This window comes from Seriola aureovittata, chromosome 19, assembly GCF_021018895.1.
Source record: "Seriola aureovittata isolate HTS-2021-v1 ecotype China chromosome 19, ASM2101889v1, whole genome shotgun sequence".
Classification (NCBI taxonomy): domain Eukaryota; kingdom Metazoa; phylum Chordata; class Actinopteri; order Carangiformes; family Carangidae; genus Seriola; species Seriola aureovittata.
In genome coordinates this window covers 17,473,041-17,498,454 of record NC_079382.1, presented here as the reverse complement: position 1 = coordinate 17,498,454, position 25,414 = coordinate 17,473,041, and the positions used below count along the sequence as shown (strand labels likewise).

Genomic DNA, 25,414 nt, shown 5'->3' with positions numbered 1-25,414 from the left:
AGCCAAACACATTTTCTGTACACAACAACAGCCGTGATTGTTAAAAATCTCTATTGCCTCCTTATCTTCCCAGTGTGTGCACCCCCCACTGAACCAGAGAACGGGGGCTACCGCTGTCACCCATCTCCCTGCCACCGCCTCACCCAGAAGACCGTCATCGAGTACTTCTGTGACGAGGGTTACGCTCTGAAGGGAGACTACAAGTTCCTCACCTGCCAGAACGGCGAGTGGGATGGTCCCATGCAGATTAGCTGCCGACTAACGCAAGGTCCTTCACCTCAGCCTCCGTGTACCTTGTCTTTGTTTGTAGTCAAACATGGCCTCATGCAGGAAATGTAGTACCAGAATCAGTGAACCACATTCTCACGTACTCTCTCTCTCTCTCTCCTTGTGTCCCTCAGACAAAGAGCCATCTTCTCCACTGGGTATACCGGCTCTGTCCATTGTGGCATCCACAGCAAGTTCTGTGGCACTCATCCTGCTTTTAGTGGTGCTATTTGTTCTTGTCCAGCCAAAACTCAAGTCCTTCCATCACAGCAGGTAAGATACACACACATTGCTACATTCTTACCCTAAATAAATACCAAATCCCTCAACTTCACCATATCTGTATTGCGACGCCAGACTCTAAATTTTATGTCAAATGAATTGATCATAACCTGTCTTATGCCAGTGGTCATTAGTTGCTGATTTTTATGAAAACTGAAGACAGATTCCAGCTTCTTACATCCCAGATCTTACTTTGGTTGTTCTGGCTCATCATTTCAGTTTCACATTTTTTATAGGTATAATAATCACACACTAACTCCGCTCAGCATATCTTTACACAATCACGTGCTGACTGTATGTCTGCAATAGATTTGAAGCTTAAAAAACACACACATACACACTTTCAGCTGCAGTATTGTGCATGGTAGTCAAGCTGTTAAATGACTAGTCTGGACTATTGCATTGTTGAATCATCTCTTCGCTGAGATGAGCAACAAAAGTATTGTTGATATCCTGCCTGCTAAACACCTCTGATCCTCTGATTTTGTCTCTTGTTTGCATTAATGGACTCCATCGTAAAGTTGTTCCTGACACGTCTCCAGACCACGAGTTAAATAGTTTATTAGTTTTTGGGTCAGACCCTTCAGCCTCCACGTTGTTCTGAGTGTACTTAGTTTTCTATTTGACTTTAATGAAAAACTTGAACATGTTGAAAATAACTTTTTTTTTTTTTATCAGCCTTCTATCTCCACATGTTGCCAGAGAGTCTTAAAAAGTTTTAGCTTTGTTTGCTCTTGAAGAACACTGCCCTTTTTATATTTGCTGCTGTATAACTACCTCCCACTATGTTACAAATTAACACAGATGATGTTACTCGTCATTCTTTCCGTGGACACACCTATCATCCAGGAGTTTTGGTTGAAACAACTATGTTAAGTTGTCCACATAAGATTGCAACTAGTTTTACAAGTTGGCATTTGTTAAGTAACCTGAGAAATGAAAGTAAAACTACGAAACAGAAGTTAATCTCATCACAGTCACTAACCACCTCTGCTGTGGCTCTGTGATAAAAAGGCCAGAACGATTTGATCTAATGCTCATTGGCACTCTCGTTGATTGTGTAGTGGGCCTGAGGGCTTAGTGCAGCCTTCTATAAAGGGATTGTACAGTCAACACTAATCACCTCCACTCAGAGGTTCTGCTGTGGCACGCAACACACATGACTGCATCATGCCTTTCACCCTCTGCCTGGTGTCATGATCCACCTTGTCCACATTTGTCTTTCTATCAGCCTCACTCTGTCTTTGTCTCTGTGCATCAGGAGGGAGCAGGGAGTCTCAGGACAGGCCAGTTCCATCATGGTGGAGGGTGTCCAGGTGACACTTCCCTCCTATGAAGAGGCTGTATACGGAAGCAGCGGACCCTGCGGTGCTTCTGGTCCTCCTCCTTCTCCACCACCTCCTCCTGCTCCTCCAGAGTCTCGAGTCCCCATCGTGCTCTCTGAGGGGCTTCCTCAGGGGGCCACGGGAGGCCAAGGCCCCAGAAGAACCCGCCACCACAGAGACTTAGACTTCTGTCTCCCATCCACCTCCTCCTCATCATCCTTCTCCTCCCGCCGTCATGCAGAGACGGTGTTGGTACATCAGGCCCCCTCTTCCTCCTCCTCCTCCTCTTCATCATCATGGGCTAGAGAGCACCCTGGGGGTGCATGTGCAGGCCCCCTACCTCTCCGTAGAGACTCTGAGAGCAGTGACCAGAACAGTCTGCTTTCTGTCACCTCTACGGATGAATTTTCTGATGGTAAGAGGGAATAGTTTGTGTTACACACACACACAAGGAGAACCCAACTGATCCAGATATTATTATTTCAGGTAGAAATTCTCAACCGTGATATATGAGCTGATATTCATTCTTCTTTACCCATAAGCATACACCATTTTTGGCAGGAATCCCTTAATTTGTTGTTTTAAATAATTATAACCGACGGATGTACTAAGCAGAACAGTTAACAGTTGAAAAATAAACTTTGGTGGTTGATTGTTAAACACATCGTCAGTATGCCAGCACTGTAAAGTCCTGTTACCTACCTTGCCCACCTACATGCTTTTAGCAAGTAACAGCCAGTTTATCAGTCAAGCCCAAATAACAAGACACACAAAGTCATTCAAACTCTTTCCTCGGTTGCCAAGGACTAGTGAAGACAAAAAACTCCTGTCAGGAGTCATTTTATTGGCCAACAAAATCAATACTTTTTAATAGACATGTCACCCCATTTTCAGTGTTATTTATTGTGTAGACTCAGGTACTGCTCAAGATGTTCAGTAAAGACAAACGCAGTTTTAATTAAAAACACTCTCTGTATCGGATAAAGTTTGTAATTAACCATAAACTTACTCACCACATTCACATAATTGAATAATTTCAGCTAAACATTGAAACTTTCCATGCATGTAGTGGTAAAACAGTGGGAAATGTTTAGACAATAGCATTATGAGTTGTCAATAAGGAGCCTGTCTAATACAAGACTGTGGCTTTTTTATTGGCACTTTTGACATAATTTTTGAATAGACAAAACCACTGACTGCAAATGACTAAAACATTTAAAATCAATTTACGCTGAAATGTTTCTGGTGATGGAATGGAATGGATTGCTGTTTGAGAAGTATGAATACCGTGACTGTGTGGTGGGTAGAGCACTGGCTGCAGCTCTATAGCCTCTGCTCTATTCTAACGTCTGTTCTGTTTCCCTGCAGATATTCCCCTGCTGAAGGAAGCATGAAGCTTGCCAGCCTGCTATCAGCATTGGCAGCAGAGCCCCTCTTTCACTATCTGTCACTGCTGACCAGGACTGACTGTGGCTGTCAACCTACTTCCCCCGACTCCCCTCAGCAGCCAGCAGAGAAAATACTAGAACTATGCCCATTCCCTATTGCAACCTCTTCTACCATTGCTACCCATGCAGAGCAAAGCCAACAACCAACACTCACTGCATCATAAGCGGTGATGGAGCACCACTGGACCCAGCTACTGGATCAGACTAAAGACAAGTCAGACAAGTGGGGCCAGCTCAACATAAATCCTGTAGATCCTATGTATATGAGTAAAACATGCATACTGAGTCAAGGTTGTGTACTATAGGCTATGTACTACCATACACTTGCCTCCTCCCAGGTGTAGTTCTCTATATTAACATTGCTCGCAATCGAGACACGTCGACTCTGTCTGGGATTACTGTGGATAAAAAAAAAAAGAATAACGTGATGTTCGCTCCTGACGCTGTGGAGCTCAGAATCAGAACCGTGTTCCCGCTGTACTTGAAAAGTTGTGAGTGATGGGCTGGGTTTTTATGGCCCTCTTTGTGAATGCTGCATGTTGTTTTTAGTTATTGCTGTCACAGCACAGTCCGAATGAAGCATGAAGCCTCCTCCGTCTCTCTCTAGCTGTCTAGCTATCTGTGTATCCGGTTGGCGTCTAGCATATGGATTAGTGGGATTGCGAACCACTTCACATGAGCTAAAAGCAGGGTGCAGCATTTTACGAAGCACCATATCACAGCTATAAAAATACCTGCTCCTTTCTTTTCTGTTGCCAGCTGCACTCAGTATCTGGAAGGTGCTGCTTCTGTCGCATGAGTGGGATTGATTGGTGTTTTGGTTCCAGGACTGTGCTACACATCTTACTTGTATAAGGAAAGGGAGACATGATGTCACATTCTGTCTGAAAGCTGAGGAAAGGGTTGTCTTTGAACATGGTGACTGGGCACACTTACAGGTTGTTTGTGTTTAATTTTCTTCCCACTTATTTATTGTTTGGTGTGTGGCTCAGTTTGCTCTGAGTTGTTGAATCTGAGTCCATGTATGTGTGTGTGTGTGTGTGAGAGTGTGTGAGAGTGTGTGTCTGTGTGTGTATCTTTGTGTGTCAGCTAGGCAGGAGAGGATATGTCCTCATATGGTAGGCCTCGATACAGCCATTTCCTGATTTGCCTCTCTTCAGATCAGAGGCTGGCTTCACAATGTCCCCTGTCTTTCACCATAGGAAAATATCCCTCCCAGCGTTGAATTAGTCACATGAACAAACCAGCGTCACTTCAGGCAATGAGTCCACTACACAATGTGTGTATTATTCATGCACTCTCAAGCTAGAATATTTATAATTTTCTGCTGAATGGCTGGAAAACACAAGTCTCCTTAGAGGAACTGGCTCTCACCCACCTTCACACTGAACTGAAGACTCTCCACTTTTGTGCATTATTGACACAACTGCAACTGGTTGCAGTGAAATGATAAAGTTTTTGTTATATAGCACCCCACCCCCGCCACATACACTCACTCACCCCTCTAATGCCAAGTGCAAAGTTAAGAGAGAATCATGTTATTTTGTTAGAAGTCATCCTCTGTTTTCATTGCCACTTGGAAAGCTTTGGTGGTTGAGCTGGTCACCGTGGAAACAGCATGACTCAGATGGATCCTGAGAATCACTTTTCAAGCTTAACAGCTAAGAAAAAACACAACACGACGACCTGAATTTCTGTTGTCAATTTTATTTGGCATTCGTGGCTGTGTGTCATTGTCAACGGCTACATTATTAATGCAAACAGAATGTTGCCTTAGACTTGTACATTTTCTTTTTTTTTTCTTTTTTCTGATGTATAATCTTAAGCCTCCGCGTTGGTTGCTTTACGATATTGCAACATGTTCTTTTTTCCCAATGGCCTTACTCTGTTCTTTTCTATTCTATGCATAAACTGTCTTTGTGTATTTATCAATGAATTTACTTCTGTTGTGGTGTGGACACGACTAAACGAATGTCCATCCCTCTCTGTCCTCCCCTAGCTTTTCCAGCTACTGTGATGATGATGATGATGATGATGATGATGATGATGATGAACCTATAAGTACCTATATTTCACTATTCCTTTGCTTCTCTTTTGCTACAAGGCATTAAAAAATGATGGGATTGAAAAGAAAAAAAACTGAAATTAACTTTGCGTTCAGAAGCACTGTTGTACAGTGTTGCTTCCCTGAAAATAACAGGTTAAAAAAGTACACATCCTGATTCTTAGTTTCAATGCTTTCAGCTTTGGTTTTCCCTCTGTACATGGCAATGGGTGTGAAGATAGTAATTTAATATTTGTATAAAGTTTAATTTAATTTTACAGTGTGTATATAACTTTCTAATTAAAGCTTTCTTTTGAATGTGGAAGATGATGTGTCGTTTGTTTAAGTTCATGTCAGACTGTCCTCCGTGTTGCTGTGTTATTCTTACTGATTTAAAGTACGCATTTTCAGACTGAAAGTTAGGTCTGTGTCTAATGTACAAGGACATTTCCAGTAACCATCAACTATGACAATGTGTATCCACTTGCGTTCGTCAAAAGAATGTGATTCATTTTCCTTTGGATTAGATCCTGGAAGATCTGAAGCATGGAAATGCTCCTCCTGGTCAAGATCAGCTTGAATGATTACACTTGCCTACATCTGAGCACTGTGTAACCAGTGATCAACATAATATTTTTAAAGCTATTTCTAGTGTAAAGTTAATTCTTGATTCTAGTAAAGTTATAAAGTAGACCATAAGTCGTATAATAGTAACTTTTGGTACTCTTACCTGCTATGAGATCACTGTAAAACCCTAGAATAAAATACAACATCAGTTCAAAATGAAGTTAAACATTTACCAACCTAAAGTGGAACTACATGTAGTTCTGGGCAAAGGTCGCCTTAGTGTTGTGTCATTTATAAGTGGTTCATAACTGCTTCTTGAGTTATGCTGCTGTGATTAGAGTTAAGATCCCTGTAAAGCTGTAGTATCTTTAAAACCGCCCCTTAAAACCACTTTTGTATGTTTTGAATTCTGTAAAAATGATTCTTTCTGGTTGAAATGTGCTTTATTATTATGTCCTTTGTCCTGTTGTTATACTATTGTCGCTGCTGAGCCTCACAAAGCGACAGCTGCTGTACAAAATAATCTGGTATTCCTCTTTGTCACGGTATAACTGTGTATGAGGGACACCTAGTGGTCAGACTTAGAAACTGCACTAGTAGGCGGTTCAGTGACGTCATGTTCGGAGACCCAATCGCCGCACTTCGCTTTTTTTCGTCTTTTGCAGTGTCAGCCTCCGTCGTACGTCACCTGGTCCGTTTTTCTGCCCCCTCATTGAACAGCGCAGGCTCCATTTTGTTTGATTCTGGATTTTGCAGTTACTGTCGACAGTTAGCGAACAAAATTATTACTTGGACCACTTGAAGGTATGTTTACAGACATTGAAATGCATTATAATGTCAATTCTTGTTTCGTTAAAACTAGCGTTATCTGTCGTGAGGAGGTATCGTTTGCTTAAATTGGGTTAAATTTGGTAGCAAGGCCGTTAAGTTAGCTGCCTGGTTAGCTCGCTACCAAAATTACACAGGCCTGGAAAGAGATAAGGCATTTGTTAATTCGGCGTGTTCTTGTCGTTATTTATCGTTCTCGAAGCGCTTTGTTAGCTAAACCTTGAGGTTAATATATGTATTTCTTGTTTGTAGACACATTTCCAACATCAACATGAGTGGATGTCGTATTTTCATCGGCCGGCTGAGCCCCTCCGCCAGAGAGAAGGACGTGGAAAGGTTCTTCAAAGGATACGGCCGCATCAGAGATATCGACCTCAAGAGAGGCTTTGGCTTTGTGGTTAGTATCCTAACGCTACTAGTAAATGAGTCACAGTAGCTCTCTTATATGAAGAGAATGGCGCACAACTGTCAATTTATACTTCGCTCTACAGGAATAGAGCCTTGTATGTATCTTAATCGGACGTTATTCATCGACGTATATAAAAAAACAAATTATTATTAATTTACGGGCTGACTTTTGTTCCATATCATATTTGCTGACACACCCTCACTGCAAAAAAGCCAGCATGATCTCTGTGATCCAGTTCAAAATCTAGTTGTTTTTTTTTTTTGATGAGGTGTTGCTTGGCGGGTTTTCTGCATGCCAAATTAACCATCATAACTTGTATGTTTTAGAAAACGCCTCTGAGCCTTAAACATAGTCCAACTTACATAGTGCACACACTAAAGTATTCAAACCCCTTTTGAGTCGCAATAAGTCATTAGATGATTAGTGAATTTGCTTAAAATCGGCATCTACTGTGATAATTAAACAAGTCTTAAATTAAGTCTTTTTTCTTTAAGCAAAACTGCCAAAAACTTGATTCTTTCAGCCTGTCAAATGCGAGAATTTAATGCTTTTCTTTGAGGTACAGGACAGTAAACTGAATATTTTTGTGTTCTGGACCGTCGATTAGTCAAAACAACATTTGAAATCACACCTTGGGCTTTGGGTAATTTCAATAGGCAGTCTCTCCTTCACACCATATTTAGATCCTTTGCTGTGGTACTCTAAATTGAGCATGGTTTCATCCTGTTTGCTTTGATTACCCTTTAGATATCTCTAGAACTACTGATATGTGTATAGTTCTGTTGACTATTGTGCAATGCTCAAAGGAAACATATGATGTTTAATCTGGTGAAACAACTCCAGGAACAGTGTGCAACTAGGACACAGCAGTTTGTTGCTTGGTCCATGTATGTTGAAGCTAGGGAAAGAAAGTATGTACTGGCATATTTTAAAATAGTTTGGTACTGTTTTCCTCACATTTAAGAATGTCTGACATACAAATGGTTTTGTAAATGTTGTTGTATGCTATGTTTTCTGTAGGAGTTTGACGATCCCAGAGATGCTGAAGATGCAGTGTATGAGCTTGATGGCAAAGAGCTGTGCAATGAAAGGTAGGAATTTCTATTGTGGTAAATGTAAATAAAAAATGTTAATTAACTAAATTTGTGTGATTTTACCTTTCCCACTTGCTGGCTGACCTTTTCAGTGGTAAGCAGTTTGTCTAAAAATGTTTATCTCAACTTTAGGGTGACCATTGAGCATGCTCGTGTTCGTCTGCGAGGCGGCCGTGGCAGAGGTGGCAGCGGGGGAGGAGGACGTTTCTCTGATCGCTATGGCCGGGGGTCCCAGAACAGTCGGAGGTAACGGTCTATAAGGGGATAAAAGAGTTTACTTGCTTAACAATGGCAGGATGCTTGTCTTTGCTTGCATTCAAATGAGGAAGGAACAGATGTAAATTAGTAGCTGTATAGTTGAAATGTGTAAATACTGGTTAAACGTCAATAGTCAGATTATTGTAGTCCATGTGTATAATAGCCATCGTGGGCATTTGTGTTTCATTTCTCATCATGTGAACCAGTTAACTAGGATGGACCTACTTGAAATGCAATACATGTACACTTGAAAGCTCCTTAATTAGCCTTGCTATTGACAAGCAGCTAATGAGAGCTCTTATGCTCTGTGATAAAGTCTGTATCTCAGCCACACAATCTTATCCTTAAGTTGACTGAGTTTTTTTTCTGTTTCAGTCGAAACCCTCCTCCAATGCGCACTGAGAACCGGCTTATCGTGGAGAATTTGTCCTCTCGTGTCAGCTGGCAGGTTAGTATCCCCACATGTTTTTCATAGCAAGCCTCTAAACAGCTGCAACACCACCTCCAACAGTCTGCCTCCAACAATATACACATACAATTCTAGAAGTGATGCTAAAAAAACAACATAGAGACTCTGTTGCTGAAATCAAATCAATAATAATGAATTTAGCTCTCTAATATGTATCAATAATCTATACAAGCCCTTTCAGAATCATCGCTCTTATCAATCTGCATTTCATGCAGCTAAGTAATAAGTCAAAGAGCAGTAACAACAGCAAAACACTTAAATCTGTGCCTGTTTTCAAATTTTAACCAATTCTTCACCCCTTTATTTGCCAGCCTGACTGTTGTGTCATATGGAAGAGCTCGCTTATGGTGGAGTTAACCCCTTCTGGGTCCTTCTGTCTGGGTTGAGCCTGTGGTGTCAGCCAGTCTGTCCTACTCCTAGTTGACGCCTGCTGGTCATGTGAGCGCTCGCTCCACACTAGAGGCGCTGGCGGCCCCTTCACTCACTTGCAACGCCTGGTGTGTGGTTGAGAGCGAGAGAGAGGAAACAGAGAGTTGGCAGAGAGAAAGGAGAGGAAAGAGCGAGAGTCGGTGATGGTGGTGGCGTATTGATCGATGGTTCGTTAATTTGAGGGGCTTCGATCGATCGATATCCCCCCTCCCTTCCCCCCTGTGGTGTTCCCGCACATCGCGAGCGAGAGAGTGTGAATTCCTCCCAGGTGCCCATGGAAATAATCTGCTGTTATCCCGAGGTTATGGTGGGCTCGGAGAGCCTGCGGCCCACCCCAAAGGGTTTCGCTCTCAGGTAGTAGTTTCCTCTCTTCCACCCTGTTCACTCTCTTTACTGAGGCGGGGTGCCGAGACAGGGGCGGTCCCGGCGCGGAGCCCTGTGCCCTCCTTGCCAGGGAAAATGGGGCTCTTTGTGCCAAACGCTGCCCAGGCGGCGCCACTGCAGTTCAGTTCATGCAGATGGTGTTCATCTCTCTGTAGTTGTAATGAGAAGTGGGTGCAAGAATCTCAAAGCTGTTGCAAATACTCAGCCTGTCCAGTAATAACACTAGTCAAAATTCGTTTATCTAAATTGCCACACATACTTTTTTCCATTTTTTATTATTTTTTTTGTTTGTTTGTTTCTTTGTTTTTTTTGTTTGTTTGTTTCTTTGTTTTTTTTGTTTCTTTGTTTTTTCTTTTTTGATAAACCTCATTTTGTTTAGGATGGGCTGATGAAACATGGTCTTTGAGGTTCTTGGACTCACCCTCCTTATCTGCAGTAGCCTGTGTAGTCCTCTCAGAGAATCTAACCATCTCTCTTTTTGGGTAAATCAGTCCTGTTTTATGTCTCAGCCTGTGCTTGTGTCCTGAGCCCCTCCGTAAGTTGACTGATGTTTACATGTGTAGGACCTGAAAGATTTCATGAGACAAGCTGGAGAGGTGACATTCGCAGACGCACATCGCCCTAAGCTCAACGAAGGGTAAGACCATTAACTGACTAATGAATATCACAGTATGAAACGTGTTTTTGTTTGTCAGATCAAGCTTACATTTGCAATTTGTGGAAAATAACCATCCTATTAATGACAAATAGCATGAGTAAGGCTCCAAATAATGACATCTCATGTTGTTTTTCAGGGTTGTTGAGTTTGCCTCTTACAGCGACCTTAAAAATGCCCTTGAGAAACTGTCTGGAAAGGAAATCAATGGCAGGAAAATCAAGCTCATAGAGGCAGCCAAGAAGAGGTGAGTTGTCTGCTGAACTTCCATTCACTAAAAAAAAAAAAAAAAGAAAAGAAAAATCAATACATATTAGAGAAGTCAGCTGATTGTGGCTGATGCATTCCTTTCTACCCATGATTAGTAATGTGCAGATGATGATTTCCAATTTCAGCTCAGGCTGCCTTTTTTTTTATTCACAATTAGAGCCCACTGTTGCCAAGATAACTTCATCCAGTACTGATTGATTTGCTCCACTTGATTTCAGAGAACTGATTTAGCTGGATGAGAACTGACAAGATGACTGTGGCTGGCTTATAATGATTTTTTAGCCAGGATTAGATAAGCAATGTATGAAGAACAAGTCTCAGAGATCACAAGGCAGAAAGATTCATAATTTTTGTTATCACAGTATATAGCTTTAGAAGAATATGAGGTTTATGATGAGCCAATCAGTTGTAACACTCTGCTAAGAAGCCTAAGGGGCAAGTGTAAAATTGTATTGATTTTTGATTACTGTGCCACTCAGGCACTTTTGAGAATAGCACTTAACATTTCTTTTAACCTCTTAAGAGTCAGACCACAGACACAGGAAGTCCTCTTCAGATCATTATAACATCTGGCAGGGTTGACTATAATTATTTGAATCACCTGTCCACAGGCAGACAGCCATTCTCTGCTTCTTATCATTTATTTATATGAGGAACTTCTCTTCAAATGTGCTTTATCTATGTGCTCGTCACTGCTTAATTCAGTTCAAAGTGCTACATAGGGCTCATGTTTCAAAAGCCAAATAATCTTGCATGTATCCTGGGCTCAGGAGTGCTGAAGCCTGCCTCACTGATATGTATTGATCATGCCCTAGCCTAAGTATACTGCAAGTATTAGATGGAGGTTTTTCGCACTCTCTCAGGTATTAAATGTCAGATTGGAACGAAATCTTTGGTTACTCTGTTTGGGATCTCTGGAGGGGAGATGCAGATAAACAACATTATCCTTTGTTTCCCTTCTGGCCCAGCGAGCCATTTTACTCAGGTGGAAGGATGCTGCCCCACCCATTCACACAATGGTTGTCAGATCAGATCAGATACTCGCTTCAATATTCAAATGCGAGATTCCAGGAAATATGCAATCCTTTTTTTTTTTTTTTTTTTAATACAACCCTTGTTAATTCTTGATTATTGGTTCAGCTTAACAATATTACTCACACACGTCAAGTCCTTAGTGTGGCAGGTATATATCAGTATGTGTAGCTTGCTGGCAGTGACTGCGGAGGGATTGTTTCAGTGTTGGCATACATACAGTATAAACATCCTTAGTTTTGTTTGTGTTCATTGATGTTTTGTTTATATGTTGGCATTGGTGCCAGCTGCTGTTATTGTATCCTCATACTCTCATTTCTCTTTAATGACTGAACAACACTGCAGTTTTGTTTTGTTATGCCCTGCAAAATCCCAGTAAAAATATTTAAATACAAAAAATTTACTTTATAAGACAGAAATAAAATAACACATTATTTGTTCTGGGAGGAAAATTCACATCATCGCAGCACAAGAGAAAGGCAAAGAAAAAAAAGCATATTTAGTTTTTTATTTGACTGAAATAAATTAAATAAAAAACAAAATATATATATATATATATATATATATATATTATATATATATATATATATATATATATATAATATATATATATATATATATATATATATATATATATATATATATATATATATATATATATATATATATACACACACACACACACACACACACACACACACACACACACACACACACACACACACACACACACACACACACACACACACATATATATTTGTGTCTTATCCCGATGTTTCTCTCTTTTCTGCTTCCTAGGTCGAGAAGTCGTTCCCGGTCTGAAAGTTCTTCTCGCTCACGGTCTCGTTCCCGTGGTCGCTCTCCATCTCGCTCCCCCAGGCGCTCCCGCAGCCCCGCCAAGGCCCACAACCGTTCCCGCTCCCGCAGTGCCTCTCCTGCCGGCAGCAATTCATCCCCAGCTCCCAAGTCAAAGGAGCCCGCCAAGCGCTCCTCCAAGACGAGCAAATCGGCCACCCCACCCTCCCCTCCGCCTGCTCAGAGAGCCTCCGTCTCCCGCTCGCGCTCCCGTTCACGCTCCCGCTCTCGTTCTCCTTCTACTGACAGCCAGCGCTAAGAGTTGTGTTTAATTTTAATGGGAATCAACAATAGAAACAACTTGTTTCAGCAGTAGAATCAGCTTGGAGGAGTTGGCACACTGGAGTTCCCATAAACCCCTCTGACAGCCGAGACGAGTTTTCCCTGAGTAAAGTTAGGTTTTTCCTGTCTGGATTTTTCTCATCACTATCTCCAAGTTTTTCACATTAAACATGTACATTCATTGCCAGACAGGAACAATAGAATGATAGTCAGATATTTTATTATCATCATTGGGCATTTAAACTGAATAAGATTATTTGAAGGCAGCAGATTCACAGTGTTGTTCCCCTTAAGTATGGACCCATGTGTATGTTTACACCCAGTGACCCCTTACCTTTAAATAATTCATCCAACAAGGCTGCAGGTCCAGCGCTGCTGTGCCATCATTATGAACCAGCATCTACATTCACCGTTAGTGGGCTCGAGAGTCATCAATCTCTACACTTTTTCAGCAGTAACAGGATGGTTTTGATGAGTCGTGTGACCACTTTCTTTACTCCTTGTGATATTTTTGCTTGTAGGTGTGAGAATTTTTAATCACTTTCCACATTTTTCTCCGTATTGCTCACATCTTTTCCTCTCTTTCCTGACCTACTGTACCCGCCACAGCTGCTGTGAGTGATCTGTATAAATTAGGACGCTTGCATGGGCTTTTGTTTGATCAAAATTAAGAATTTATTATTCTACTGATATTTTATTTCTGTTTAAAACTCAAATACAAACCATCATTATAACTGGCATTGGCAGCTTCAGTATCAAGAACACGTGTAGAATAAAGCACATTGTTCCATCAGTTAAAGAGCTGTACAGTAAACTTACCTTATTTCAAGGATCCTACAATTTCTTTCAGTGACTGTTAAATTTTTTTATTTTTTTTTTTGGATGTGTGGCTCTTTTGAGGATGAGGTCAACTCTTTGATTTGAACACTTTAAAATGATATTGACACATAATGCAGTTAATTCTAGCATTGTAATGAATGTTATTTTATCCTTTTGGTTAAGGGTTTTGTGTACAGCATTGGAGACTTTTGTTTTAGTGTATAAATGTAATTCCAAGAATTCTTGTTGGTACTGTGACTGGTGTTACTGTGGTTCAAATGAACATGTAGACAAAAATTCAACATTTTTTACGTAAGGATTTTATTTTACAGTGAAAAAATATGATGGACGTTTGTATGCTGTAGGAAGACAAAGAACTCAATAAAAGCATTTTAACTAAATCATGAATTTTGTCTTCGTCAGTGCTGGATGAGTACAGGTAAACTACTACACAAAATGGCTTCCTTGCAGATTCACATCTTTGCAGTTTGTTTCAAGTAGTGGAGGAGCCCTGAGTGAACTGCAGGGCTTTGTCTCGTCTCCCAATAGTTCACATCGCTGGACAAAAATTCAGGAGCTGTATGAGGTCCGTCCATCACACCGTCCCCTCACACGCCTCTTTTAAGTTGTCCTCAGTGCTGGCTGGTTGGTATGTGCCTTCGGGTTTGACAGTGAAGTGAACGGATGGAGAGAGCAGATTACAAAATTATTTCTTGCATCAAAAAACATAATGAGAGCCTCCCTCTGTATTCAGACCATTCAATAACGGCTTGTAATCCCATGTTTGCTGTTTTAATACTTGGACTACTTTTGTGATAGAGCCTTTAGGCTTTTAAAGTGAGAGTGGGCTACCATCTGTTGGAAACCAAAATAAACAAAAGTAATCCTTTTTCAGTGAAGGAACCAGTCTTTTGTCGAATGCCCACAAGAGGAATAGGGTTGTATAATGTTGTGAAAGCTTCACACAATAATGACAGAATGTTGGGAAAAGAGGCTGAAACATGCTGAGATTGCATATTGTGCAGACTTTATCAAATGCATTATAAACACTTCATCACTGATTACCCAAATAACAACTACAGATGCGTGTTCGTACTTGTTGATTCACTTACTCGTGGTTGCAACATGTATTAAAGGAGAGAAGGGGCCCACCCAGGCTGCAAGTTTATCAAACACTGGTAGCAGTGGTAATCTGGACTTTTCCTTTTACCTCACCAAATGTTGTGTTTTTGGCACTTGAGAAGCTGAAACCATCAGATGTTTTTTGCTTGATAAAAAGTCTGAGGCCCGGTCATTCTTAAGGAGATGTAAATGTTTAAAATCGGGTCACAAATAAATACTTGAAAATTCAAAAAGGCTAAATAACTACAGATAAGCGCTGGGCTGGGGGTGAACAGTGTTACTGTGCTCTAAGTATTCATGGCAGCAGAACAGTGTATGTAGGATCAACTCTAAATATAAAGTGCCCATGTTCATTTTTCATTATGATGAAAGCTCTGGTGCATTGATGTGTTGGAGCTCTATGGCACAGAGGAATAAGTTGTTTCAGGCTTTGGATGCAGAGATAATACCTGTTAGCAAGATCAATTCATTGTTGTCAAAAAGGAAAAAATAGAATATCATCTGCTTTTTCCTTTGATGGATTAATTGAATACCATTAAATTGTCAAATATTTTCTTTTGTTTCATTCGACTAATGGATCAAGTAAATTCTTCAGCACAGTTGGAATCCTGCAACCCACTCAAATGAAATGTCTGAAAAGGCCTGTATTGTCTCCCGTTAACCCTTCAAAAACCTGGTGTCAGTCTCACCTTCCTCTGTGGGCGTGAACCTCTGGTGACACCTGAACAGCACGATGAGCACGGCCGCCTCCAGCAGCTGGAAGGACACGTAGACCATGGGGAACAGGAACAGAGGGCCGATCACCTCGGGGGCATAGGCCAACTTCAGTATGGTGGAGCACAGCTGGATGTTCTGACAGCCTGTTTCCATAGCAACAGTCCTCCGCTCCCTGAGGAGGAGGGGCAGATTTATACATAAGTCATGGATACATAAAGAAAGACTCATGATTTTTTTTTTTTTTTTTCCTGTCATGACTCCGTCACAATAATATCCATCAGAGCCCGAATTCAACCAAGTAATGGCGCCACCTTCTGTGGTTGTGTGTTCGGCTGAATTTAGCAGTATTAGTTGCATTAGTTACATTAGTGTTTGTGTCTACCTTCACAGGTGCTATAGATGGAATTGAATCTACTGGCTAAATCTGATACGATGCATCTTTTTTCTTTGCATTATTAATATTTTTTGTACATAGTCACTGACAAATGAATATAATAAACTAATTATACTAATTATCGACAGCTTGGCTTCCAAACATTGTTCTTATTAATGGCTTATACCTGATCTACAAAGCCTTAATAGATCATTGATTAACCAATAATAGAGCCTATTAATAACAGCTTTTAGACCTTTTATAAATGGGGCCTCATCAGACAGAGGCACCGAGATAACCCCCAGTCCTCCTGACTTACGACTGGTTGAGTTTGAAGAGTGAGGAGATGATGTATCCGAAGGTGTAGCCTGTGAAAGGCATGAGAGCCCCGATGGCCATCAGAGGAGGAGACAGCACCGTCAGGATGGAGCCACCGATTGCAAAGCTGGCAACGGTGCCGATCCCCACAACAGAAATCATCATTATACTGAGGCCGACCTGAGAACAGCAGGACAGGAAGTAAATCAGACTGTAGATATGTTTGCATTTTATTTGGTTTCAATATAAAAATACTAAAACTGATTATAAATTGCCCCTATGAACAGGTTCTGTCTGATATACTTCTGCGCCACAGAGCTCCATTGATGTTCACAAACCATTAAAAACCTAAATTGGCTGTGACATGTTCCTTTATTACAGTAAACATGAGCAATGACGTTTGTTTTGAGTCAATCCTGCATATACAGTCTTACAGCAGGAAATACTCACTAAGCCACCAAATATGTATTCATCCGCAGCTGAAAGTAGTACCCAACAAATGCAGCATTTACTCTTGTTTGAGTAATGGTCGCAGAAAACAGCACATTTTTGGTATTTTTGCATGATAAGTTACTGAAACTGAATTACTAATTTAGTAAATTACCAAAAATTGTAGCTTAATTTCATGCCTTTATTAGACAGTAGATAGTTGACAGCAAATGAAGCAAGAGAGAGAAGGGGAACACGGTCGTAATGTTCTGTGCTGTAGATACATTTTAAGAACTGGTAAATCTACTTATCTGTTCAGCGTATTGATTTAACCTTCTGAACCTCGTGTCTATGCGCTGACCTTTGTGATGGTCTTGGCGTACCGCGGCCTGTAGTAGTTGATGAGGATGCCGGCTCCACAGGGAATGAGAATCATGAACAGCGATACGATGATGTCCACGTAGGGCACTGAGTTCTGCAGGTTTGTGAAACCCTGACAGTAGAGGTAGAGCAGCAGGGGCATCATGCCCAGAGCCAGCAACGTGGAGCAGGAAGTCATCACAATGCTGAGGGGCGGACAGAGACGAGATTAACAAATACTGGCCAGATTTTTTCATTTACGATCCGTATTTTCCTCCTTATTTTGGCGGCCCCTTGACCCAACACTCAAAGCATCCTGTTTCCCTTTATCTTGAAAACAAGACACGATGGCAAGATACTCATGATATTTACAGGGGATGTTCATGAATCCTCATGTTTTTTTTTTGGTGATCTCTCAACCATCAGGACCAAAATTTCATGTGTACACAAGAAATGCCATTGCATGTCTTTGCTTTACAGATGAAGAAAATGGCAAAGGTGACACATTACATAAACACTAGTAGACTGTATAAAATAAAAGTTAAGAAAATAAAGGGGTGTTAATATACGTATATATTAATTACGTGCATTAATTTGGCTTCTCTGAGACTTTGTTGGTGCTTCTTTTAGTTTCCAACACATTCATGTTCCTTGAGTTTTCCCTACAGGATCAACACTTTTCATCAGTATGTTGTGAGTTCTGGCCCCACCTCTGTCCATCTTTTTTGTAGTGAGGTGTAATGAAAACTGAAGCCTGCAGGGGCTGCTGATGGGGCTTTAGACATGTTAATTTGCAGGTCGAAATATTTTCTGAGATGCATTAGACTTATCTGCCAGACAATTATTACAAGGTTTATGACCCCCAGACGGCCCCATTATATGGCAGCAGCTGTTTAACTACATGTCACAGTCACACTTACTTTCTAATAACAAATCCTGTAAAACTTGTTGTTAAAGCTGATTGTTGATTAGAAAAATGATATTAGGACTCTTGTTTTTATTTGCAAACGTGATCTGTGGTGATGATTTCATTTTCTAGTGTTAACACAAAAATCTTTAAAAGAAAATCTATGATATTAAAGGGATATTTTCAACAAATTAACCTTTTCTCTTTCAAATATTTTCTCAAATGAGGAAAAACTTCAACAGTGGCTAAAACAGCTTGTTTTAATCAATACTTCCGTCTATTTTAGTCATTAGTTGCATCATCAATGCCTCAAGTCTTCCTGTCAGACCTTGCCTCATAGCTGTAGCCCAGATAAGATGCTCAGGCATCAGATAGAGCAGGAATGTCCTGAACAACACGCCACCATAATGACCACACCTTTGTGAAGACTTAATGAGGTGAACGGCCTCGTGGCTGCAAGTAAAGGGATGTAATATCACGTTATTAGGAGCATAACTTGTCCTGTATGTTTTATGATCAGACTGGCGATGTCCTGCAGGTCGTTCAACTCTAATAACAATAGGAATTGTGCCACCGGTGATTGGATCACAGGGTCTTCTCTGATTGGCACAGTAACATTAATTGCACCTGAATGAAAGCATGTGCCAGCACATCGGCCGCGGTCCTTGAACTTTTACTTAAAGGGTCTGTTCAACAAAATCACAAAACAACATGTTTTCCTACTAGTCATATCATTTCATGCAGAGTTTCAGTTTTGTGTCTATTATTGGGTTTTTAGTTCCAATTAAACTGCTCACAGTGAGGTCTGTGGATTATCTGGAGAAAGTGTGACATTTCTCCTGGCTCGATTCGTCTCTGTTGGGTTATTTGAACAGCAGAAACAAAATGTATCCATTTCCATTGTTTAGTGTCGGCAGCACAAGTCTCAGAGGTAGATATCTCAATACCTTGGCACATAAAACCAAAAAATATCTGCATGGCTGGATGCCACTTGGTGGGGAATGTATGTTTTGGTGATTTTGGTGAACTGGCCCTTTAAGCTTTAAGAAAACATTTCCATCAGATCACTCAAAGAATGAATAACTGTGATCTGACGCAAGGTCTCTTGACAGCTGAGGGAAACAGCTGTCAAACACTAGTTGTAAAGATTTCTGTATGTCTGTGGGGTACGACTTCATCCGTCACCTCAAGGAGACACTTCTTCAAGAGCGACGATCTTCACCTTGATATGAAGACACAGGCTGCTGACAATCACTGTCATCTCACACAGATCCACAGACTGAGCTCCTGTTTATTCAATCAAACAAGTGCACTGCCAACTTTATGAGAATCTCTGACCTGTTATTAACTGTTGTGCAAAAATATTGTGATGTAAAGCGCCAATATCGCAATGTGAGCATTTCTTAATCTGCTACTGAGCCCACAAAAAGGTTCAGTTGTGGTGTTCACTTGAACTTTAATCACTTCTGATTGCACTTTTGGAGCGTATGTGTGGGTCAACACAAATGGGTCGTGTGTGTGTGTACCTGAGGTTCATGTCCCCCTGCAGAGCCAGAGCCAGGATGTTGGAGAGACTTCCTCCAGGACAGCAGCCACAGATCAGAACCACCACAGCCGTCATTTCGTCCAGCCAGAACACCTACAGCATGAGATGACAACATCATCTCGCTGATAGTCTGGTATTGATAACAATGATATCACTAATGCATAGGAGATAGATTATAGGAGATAGAGTAAACCATGTGAACAAATAAATCAAAGATATATAATTAATAGCTCACACTAATTATAATCATCGACAAGTTTTCTTCAGTCTTTCGCCACATTTTTGTTATTTGTTGTAAATGTGTTGTGTTTTCATCTGCATTAGGTTTTTATACAGTCTCTTTGTTTTGTTTTATTATTATTATGCTACTTTACTCCATTCTCCTCAGTTTGTGGAACTGTAAGAAATGTGTAAAGCTTTGAGAGTTGAGCCCAATGCAAGCAATGTTTTCTAAAAAATAAAGGCTGCAACTGAGAATTATTTTTGTGGTCAATTAATTTATTGGTAAGTTTTTTTGATTAATTAACTAATTTCTTAGAGTATAAACCTAAAGATTCAATTCACAATGATATACAAGGCCCGAACCAGCACTACTTAATATCCTCCTTGAAAAATACATTAAAACAAACAAAAAATGAAATACAAAAATCATATATAATGTGATTAAATAGGATATGATATATTGATCAGTATGAATATATTCAATAGCAAAAGTCAGTATACTGGGGTACATTGTTTCAGACTGCAGAAGGCCTCAGATGCTTCCTGAATAGTAAAGATAAAGTGTTAATAATTTTAAGCAGCACTACCAACCTTAGCTAAGCAGAAGGCTGTAAGAGGCATGACACCATACTGGGCCAGTACTGCTATCGTCACCCCCTTAGGCTTCACTATGTGTCGCTGGAATGAAGGGAAAAGGTCTTTTAGTATAAAAACAATCATAAATACTTTATGTATTCATTGTACAACAGAGATAATTTACATTAAACTGTGTGTTTCTGCAGTCACCTTGATCTTAGACACCTCCATGGTGCATCCCAGTGAAACCATGGTGATGAACAAGACGATTACCAAAAGTATGTTGATGGTTTTGTCCAGTACCGGCGACAGCATAGGCGTGAAAACGGAGCTGGTGTTACCAGCCGTCATGTTGTCCCACAACTCTGAATCAGAAAATAGATCATCTGTGTAGTCGATGGTGCCTTCCATGTTGGAGCAGCACACGAGGTACTGAATAGTAATCTTACAACACAAACATACACAGACATTGACACACAGTATAAGACAGGGGGAGAGAGAGAGAGAGAGTGAGAGCAGTAAGAAAAACAGACTGGTGTGTGCTGGGAAATAAGTCATGAGGAATCTAACATCACAGAACTGTGTCTTCAAGCTTCACAGTTTTCTCATTTCCTCATCCATCAGTCATGCACAACACTTCAACTGCTTTTTGTGATTCTACAAAAAAAAAAAAAGATAACCAGAGCATGACAAGAGTTAAGCAGCCAGGAAAAAAAATAAAAAAATCAGTGACAGGTACTGATAATGTTTCACCTTGCTTATCAGACAGAAGGAGAGTCGGCTTGTTGAGGAAAAACTCTCAGAAGTTTGACAGAAGCTTTATGCAAGTAGCAAAGGGAGATAGCACCGGTGCAACTCTGCAAGTTATGCTGCTGAGGACACATTTACAGATATACAGACATAATACTGTTTTTTGTATAGGTGAAATTTCTTCCACACAGCTGGTATAGCATGCAACTGTTATCCTTACACTAACAAATATCACATGGACATACATACCATCCCCAAAAGAAATATGAAGAGAGATCAGATGTTTTCATAGCCTTTGATAGTTCGAATGTTCAGTGGTACTTTCCTTTTTGTGCTTTCCTGTCCACAGTTCCTACATTGTGGTGTTCATTGTCTCTGCAACCGGCAGAAAGGTCACTGTTGTGTTGATAAGCGTGCTTGCTTTTCATCGCACAAGATCAGCGATCAAAGACAGCATAATCTTTCAGTTCATAGTACACATTATATGGTCCTGAGATCCTTCAACCTAATATCTTATGTATACTCCATATATAACATTACAGTATATAATATTACAGTTTGAAACTTACAAGCAGCAATCGTAAAGCGTACGACGTATACTGTACAGTGTGTATCCTGCTGTTGGTGTCCGATCAAAGTGATCACAATGAGCCATTTCCGAAACAGATCTGTGTCATATCCTCCAAAATAAAAGTCACAAACGTTTCCCGATTTGATTAAATCTATTCCTTTGCTAACATTTGTGATTGCACATTTCTTGAAACTGAACCAAAAAAACGTGTTCATAACCTTATGACAACGCAAAAACGTCACATTTCTGCAGAAAGTCACTTAAATCTGTTTAATCTGTGCATTATGGAGGAAAAACACAGCTTTTTTTTTTTGTTTTTGAACCTCACTCTCTTTCGTGCATCAGTGCCTTGTTTACCTGCATCTCCAGAGTTGACAACCACATCCTCCCTACTGGCATGCTCACATGCTGTGTGTAGACAAATTACTTTCACAGGATTTCTCACATTTATCTTGCACCCGTAAAAAGAAACACGTTAAAAAAAACAAACAAACTTAAATACCACAGAGTTTCATAAATGTGTCTAGCAACTGTTCTGTAGGTGAGAATTGCACACCTTTTCTTGGAGGTCAGTTCTTAGAAAAATAGAAGAAAAACCCCCAAAATGGATTTTCCCCAGAAACAAACACTTACATCCACTTGAAGTGTAAAACTGTCAGACATGTTTGCAGCTGTATTTCATACATTGTATCACCTGTTGGGCCAGAGGTTCCTCCTCTTCTTTCCTCTCTTCTCTCCAAGACAAAATCTAGTCCTTGTGTTTTGCTCCTGTCTTTTTTGTTGTCAATCATAAATGACACATGACAGCTACCGGCAGTACAGAAGTGCCATCTAGTGCACAGTTGGCTTCTGCAGCTCGAGAGGAGAGAAGCCTGCTCCAGGAGAGTTTCTCACATCGGACTTTAACTAAAGAAAAAGCAGAATACATTAACTAATATCCAACAAATCTGTCTATTTGTATTAGATCATAAAGTGTCCTTGTGTTGTAGTCGGACAATGCTAAACACAGTTTTGGTTGGCATTGTGATCATTTCGATAAAACATAATTTATGGGTGTAATATTGTCAGTAACTAAGGCTAGTAATTGTGTGTTTTTTTTTTTTACAAGTTTCTAATTTATGTTGCTGAGAATCCATCGAAGACATAATAGATGAATTATTCTTTAAAATGTTGACTGCAAGTTCTCCTCTCTGGGGTAAATTTGTGTCTGGAAGAGCGGACGTCTGCGAAGGAGTCTGCATTGTGGAAATCTCAGAGGAAGATCCTGTCAACATTCCCTGAAGCTCTTTCTGTTTGACTTGTTTACTAGTTACCACAATGAGTCATAGAGGAGAAGAGAATAATATCTAAATGAGGATCTCTGTCCTGTGAGAGTATAATTCACGTTGCTTCTCCTTATCTGCTACAACTTTTGACTGTGGATGTTTCTATTCTGAGATGAAAGGGTTAGAAGTAAGGCAAAGGTCGAGAAAATTCAGCTATCTTTGCCAAATAAAACCACAACATCAAAGTCTTAAGAGAGTGGCTCCAACAGGCGGCGAGTTCCATTACATTTCACAATAGAAAACTGTTGGTGGAACAAACAAAGAACAGTTTGCTTTCACTGATGCCAAGCCAACAGAAAAGCTAACAAGCTAGTTTTTGTACAGGAAGTTAAGCTGAAATGAGGCCCCAGAATTTATGAAGAGCAGGGCGTTAAAAACACACATGTATGTTCTGATCATTAGGAGTCTACAGTTTTGCTTTACAGCTAACTGAAGTCTCGATGTTATCATCATGCTTGTTGGCAACAGCACTCTGGATAGCCGAGCACATTAGCTTTTTGCCAAGAACAAACTCTGCACATGATCACAATTTACATACAGTTCACAGACTGTTACTTCAAAGCTCTTGCCAAGACTCATGATGGTTCTCATGTGCTACGAAATCATCTGCAGTGGAGAATGAATGAAAGAGGAAACTCCTCATCCATGCAGCTCTGTATCTTAACGCATTGGAAAAAGGTAACTGCGCTACAGGAGTGATTCTCAACCAGATGTGCTTTTACCCCAGGGGCTACTTCTGCAGTTACAATGAAGGCTGTGGAAAAAAAAAACAACAACTGTGGAGCAGCTCAGCTGATTTGACAGGAGGAAAATAAACACAAAAATGTGGTTATGAATTGAGAAGCTGCTCTTTACTGCATTAAATGATCAGCTACAATAAACCAAACCTTGAGTGAAAAGGTTTCTATAAGACATGGATAAGTTTTACAAAAAACATCCAAGTGGTAGCAGAGCAAATGCACACGGGTGGTGTTAATGACGGAGTAATCTCTGCAGTAGAACAAGGTGTTGTTTGTTCCTCAAATGCACAAAAACCTAAGCAGTGACATTGAGGGAGGTGGACCAGTGATTTGCAGCTGCTGAAAAGCCACCACCATACACTTCAAATCTATGGGATGGCTCTGGGGAAATACTGCATTCTGTTTGACTTGCTTATGGATGATCATGACGAATCATAATGAGGTTGGCTGAAAGGTAGATATGTAAATAAGTTTCTTCCTCAGTGAAACAATAAACCTTCCTTTGTCTTCCTTTGTGCTTATAACAAAATAAAGATGAGTAGGAGTAAGGCAAGGCAAGTTTACTTATATACAGTAGCACCTTTCAGCAATACACACATAAAAGGCATTAAGAGAAACTTATGATTATGCCTGGTGGGTATACACATCCATGATACAGAAGCAAGTAAAGACCGTCATGTCTACTGATGGGTTTTGGAACCACGCTGGCCCCATATAGGCCTGTGCCCGATAGGCAAATTCAGTAATCCACTATATCCACTACTACTAAAGGTAATTCTCTCAAAGATCATACAAGTGGCAATGAGGAAAAAATACAAAACTTAAACAGAAGTGATGTAGAGTGGATCATTTTCTAAACTTGAATTCTATTTACCGAGAATACACTGCACTGCTCTAAGTATAAACATAATGCATTGTAGTTTATACCTCGGTAAATCCTAGAGTCATACAAGGCTAAAACGATGATTGTGACTTAACTTCATTCTATCAGCTGTCTTATTTGACTTTGCTTCTGCCCTGAATGTCTGTATTTCAGGAAACATTAGATGTTTTGATCACTTGTAGGTGACATTACTGTAAATACTTCTGCTTATGGAAAACTGCATGTGCTTTTGTTGGAGGAAAAAAGGTCCAAGGTCCGGGCCAGAGACTAAGTCTACACCTCTTCACCAAACACTTAACTTTTACAAAAATGCCTGTACTCAATCATATATAGTTGCTTCTTAGGTGGATTCTCCACCTATTTTCCTTCTAAGTGAACCATTTAACGCCTTGGGAACAATGGTGTCCAGCCCCGTGTGGAATTCCCCAAACCAGGTGTCCAGAAGCCCCTCGTCCAATCTAAACCTAAGGCCCTCGTCTATCCTCAGGCTGGGCCTCGCTCCCAGGGCCTTCAGACCATTTTTTTTTTAAACTTTATTCCCTCCAGGTTCCATTCTTTAACAATCCTACTTCAGTAAAGGCTGGTTCACATACAAATCTAACCTCAGTTGTGAGTATAGTTATTCCATTGGATTATATAAATTTAACATTCAGTATATTTATAATGCATAGTATATTTTAGTGAGAATTTACTACAACACTTTCAGATGTTAACACTACACAGTTAAGGGACAGAATTTCATGAACTGCTTTGGAAACTACATTATGCTCATCCAAGACACTTTACAGGCATAGTGAAACTACTCTACCCTTCATCTGATGATATATCTGCCTGGGACCCCCCCCCCCTCCCTTCTAT

At 40.4% G+C, this 25,414-nt stretch overlaps 3 protein-coding genes across 5 annotated transcripts in view; 2 read left to right on the top strand and 1 right to left on the bottom strand.

The window, feature by feature from the left end:
* The window catches only part of susd6 (sushi domain containing 6), a 32,986-nt gene extending 27,295 nt beyond the window's left edge, over positions 1 to 5,691 (top strand). For both annotated transcript variants that reach the window (XM_056405462.1, XM_056405461.1), the window contains exons 4-7: positions 74 to 268; positions 402 to 540; positions 1,811 to 2,289; positions 3,243 to 5,691. In XM_056405462.1, coding sequence (XP_056261437.1) covers positions 74 to 268; positions 402 to 540; positions 1,811 to 2,289; positions 3,243 to 3,268 — 839 coding nt within the window. In that variant the 3' untranslated portion in view covers positions 3,269 to 5,691. The remainder of the gene's footprint in view (positions 1 to 73; positions 269 to 401; positions 541 to 1,810; positions 2,290 to 3,242) is intronic.
* Positions 5,692 to 6,581: 890 nt separating this feature from the next.
* Positions 6,582 to 14,125, top strand: srsf5b (serine and arginine rich splicing factor 5b). Its single transcript, XM_056405549.1, has 8 exons — positions 6,582 to 6,737; positions 7,014 to 7,158; positions 8,191 to 8,261; positions 8,397 to 8,510; positions 8,898 to 8,970; positions 10,368 to 10,441; positions 10,599 to 10,706; positions 12,560 to 14,125. Exons 2-8 carry the CDS (start codon positions 7,033 to 7,035, stop codon positions 12,873 to 12,875), a joined length of 882 nt encoding a protein of 293 aa, XP_056261524.1. The 5' UTR covers positions 6,582 to 6,737; positions 7,014 to 7,032; the 3' UTR covers positions 12,876 to 14,125.
* On the bottom strand, positions 13,395 to 21,650 carry slc10a1 (solute carrier family 10 member 1). 2 transcript variants are annotated; one of them, XM_056405548.1, is made up of 8 exons: positions 21,287 to 21,650; positions 20,498 to 20,731; positions 20,303 to 20,389; positions 19,470 to 19,582; positions 17,038 to 17,242; positions 16,249 to 16,427; positions 15,529 to 15,728; positions 13,395 to 14,374 (listed from the first exon to the last, which is right to left on the bottom strand). In XM_056405548.1, the coding sequence occupies exons 1-8, from the start codon at positions 21,287 to 21,289 to the stop codon at positions 14,313 to 14,315; spliced, it is 1,083 nt and encodes a 360-aa protein (XP_056261523.1). In that variant the 5' UTR covers positions 21,290 to 21,650; the 3' UTR covers positions 13,395 to 14,312. The 2 variants fall into 2 exon arrangements, with proteins under 2 accessions (XP_056261523.1, XP_056261522.1); XM_056405547.1 differs by lacking the exon at positions 21,287 to 21,650 and having other exon boundaries at positions 20,498 to 21,268.
* Between the last annotated feature and the right edge of the window lie 3,764 nt (positions 21,651 to 25,414).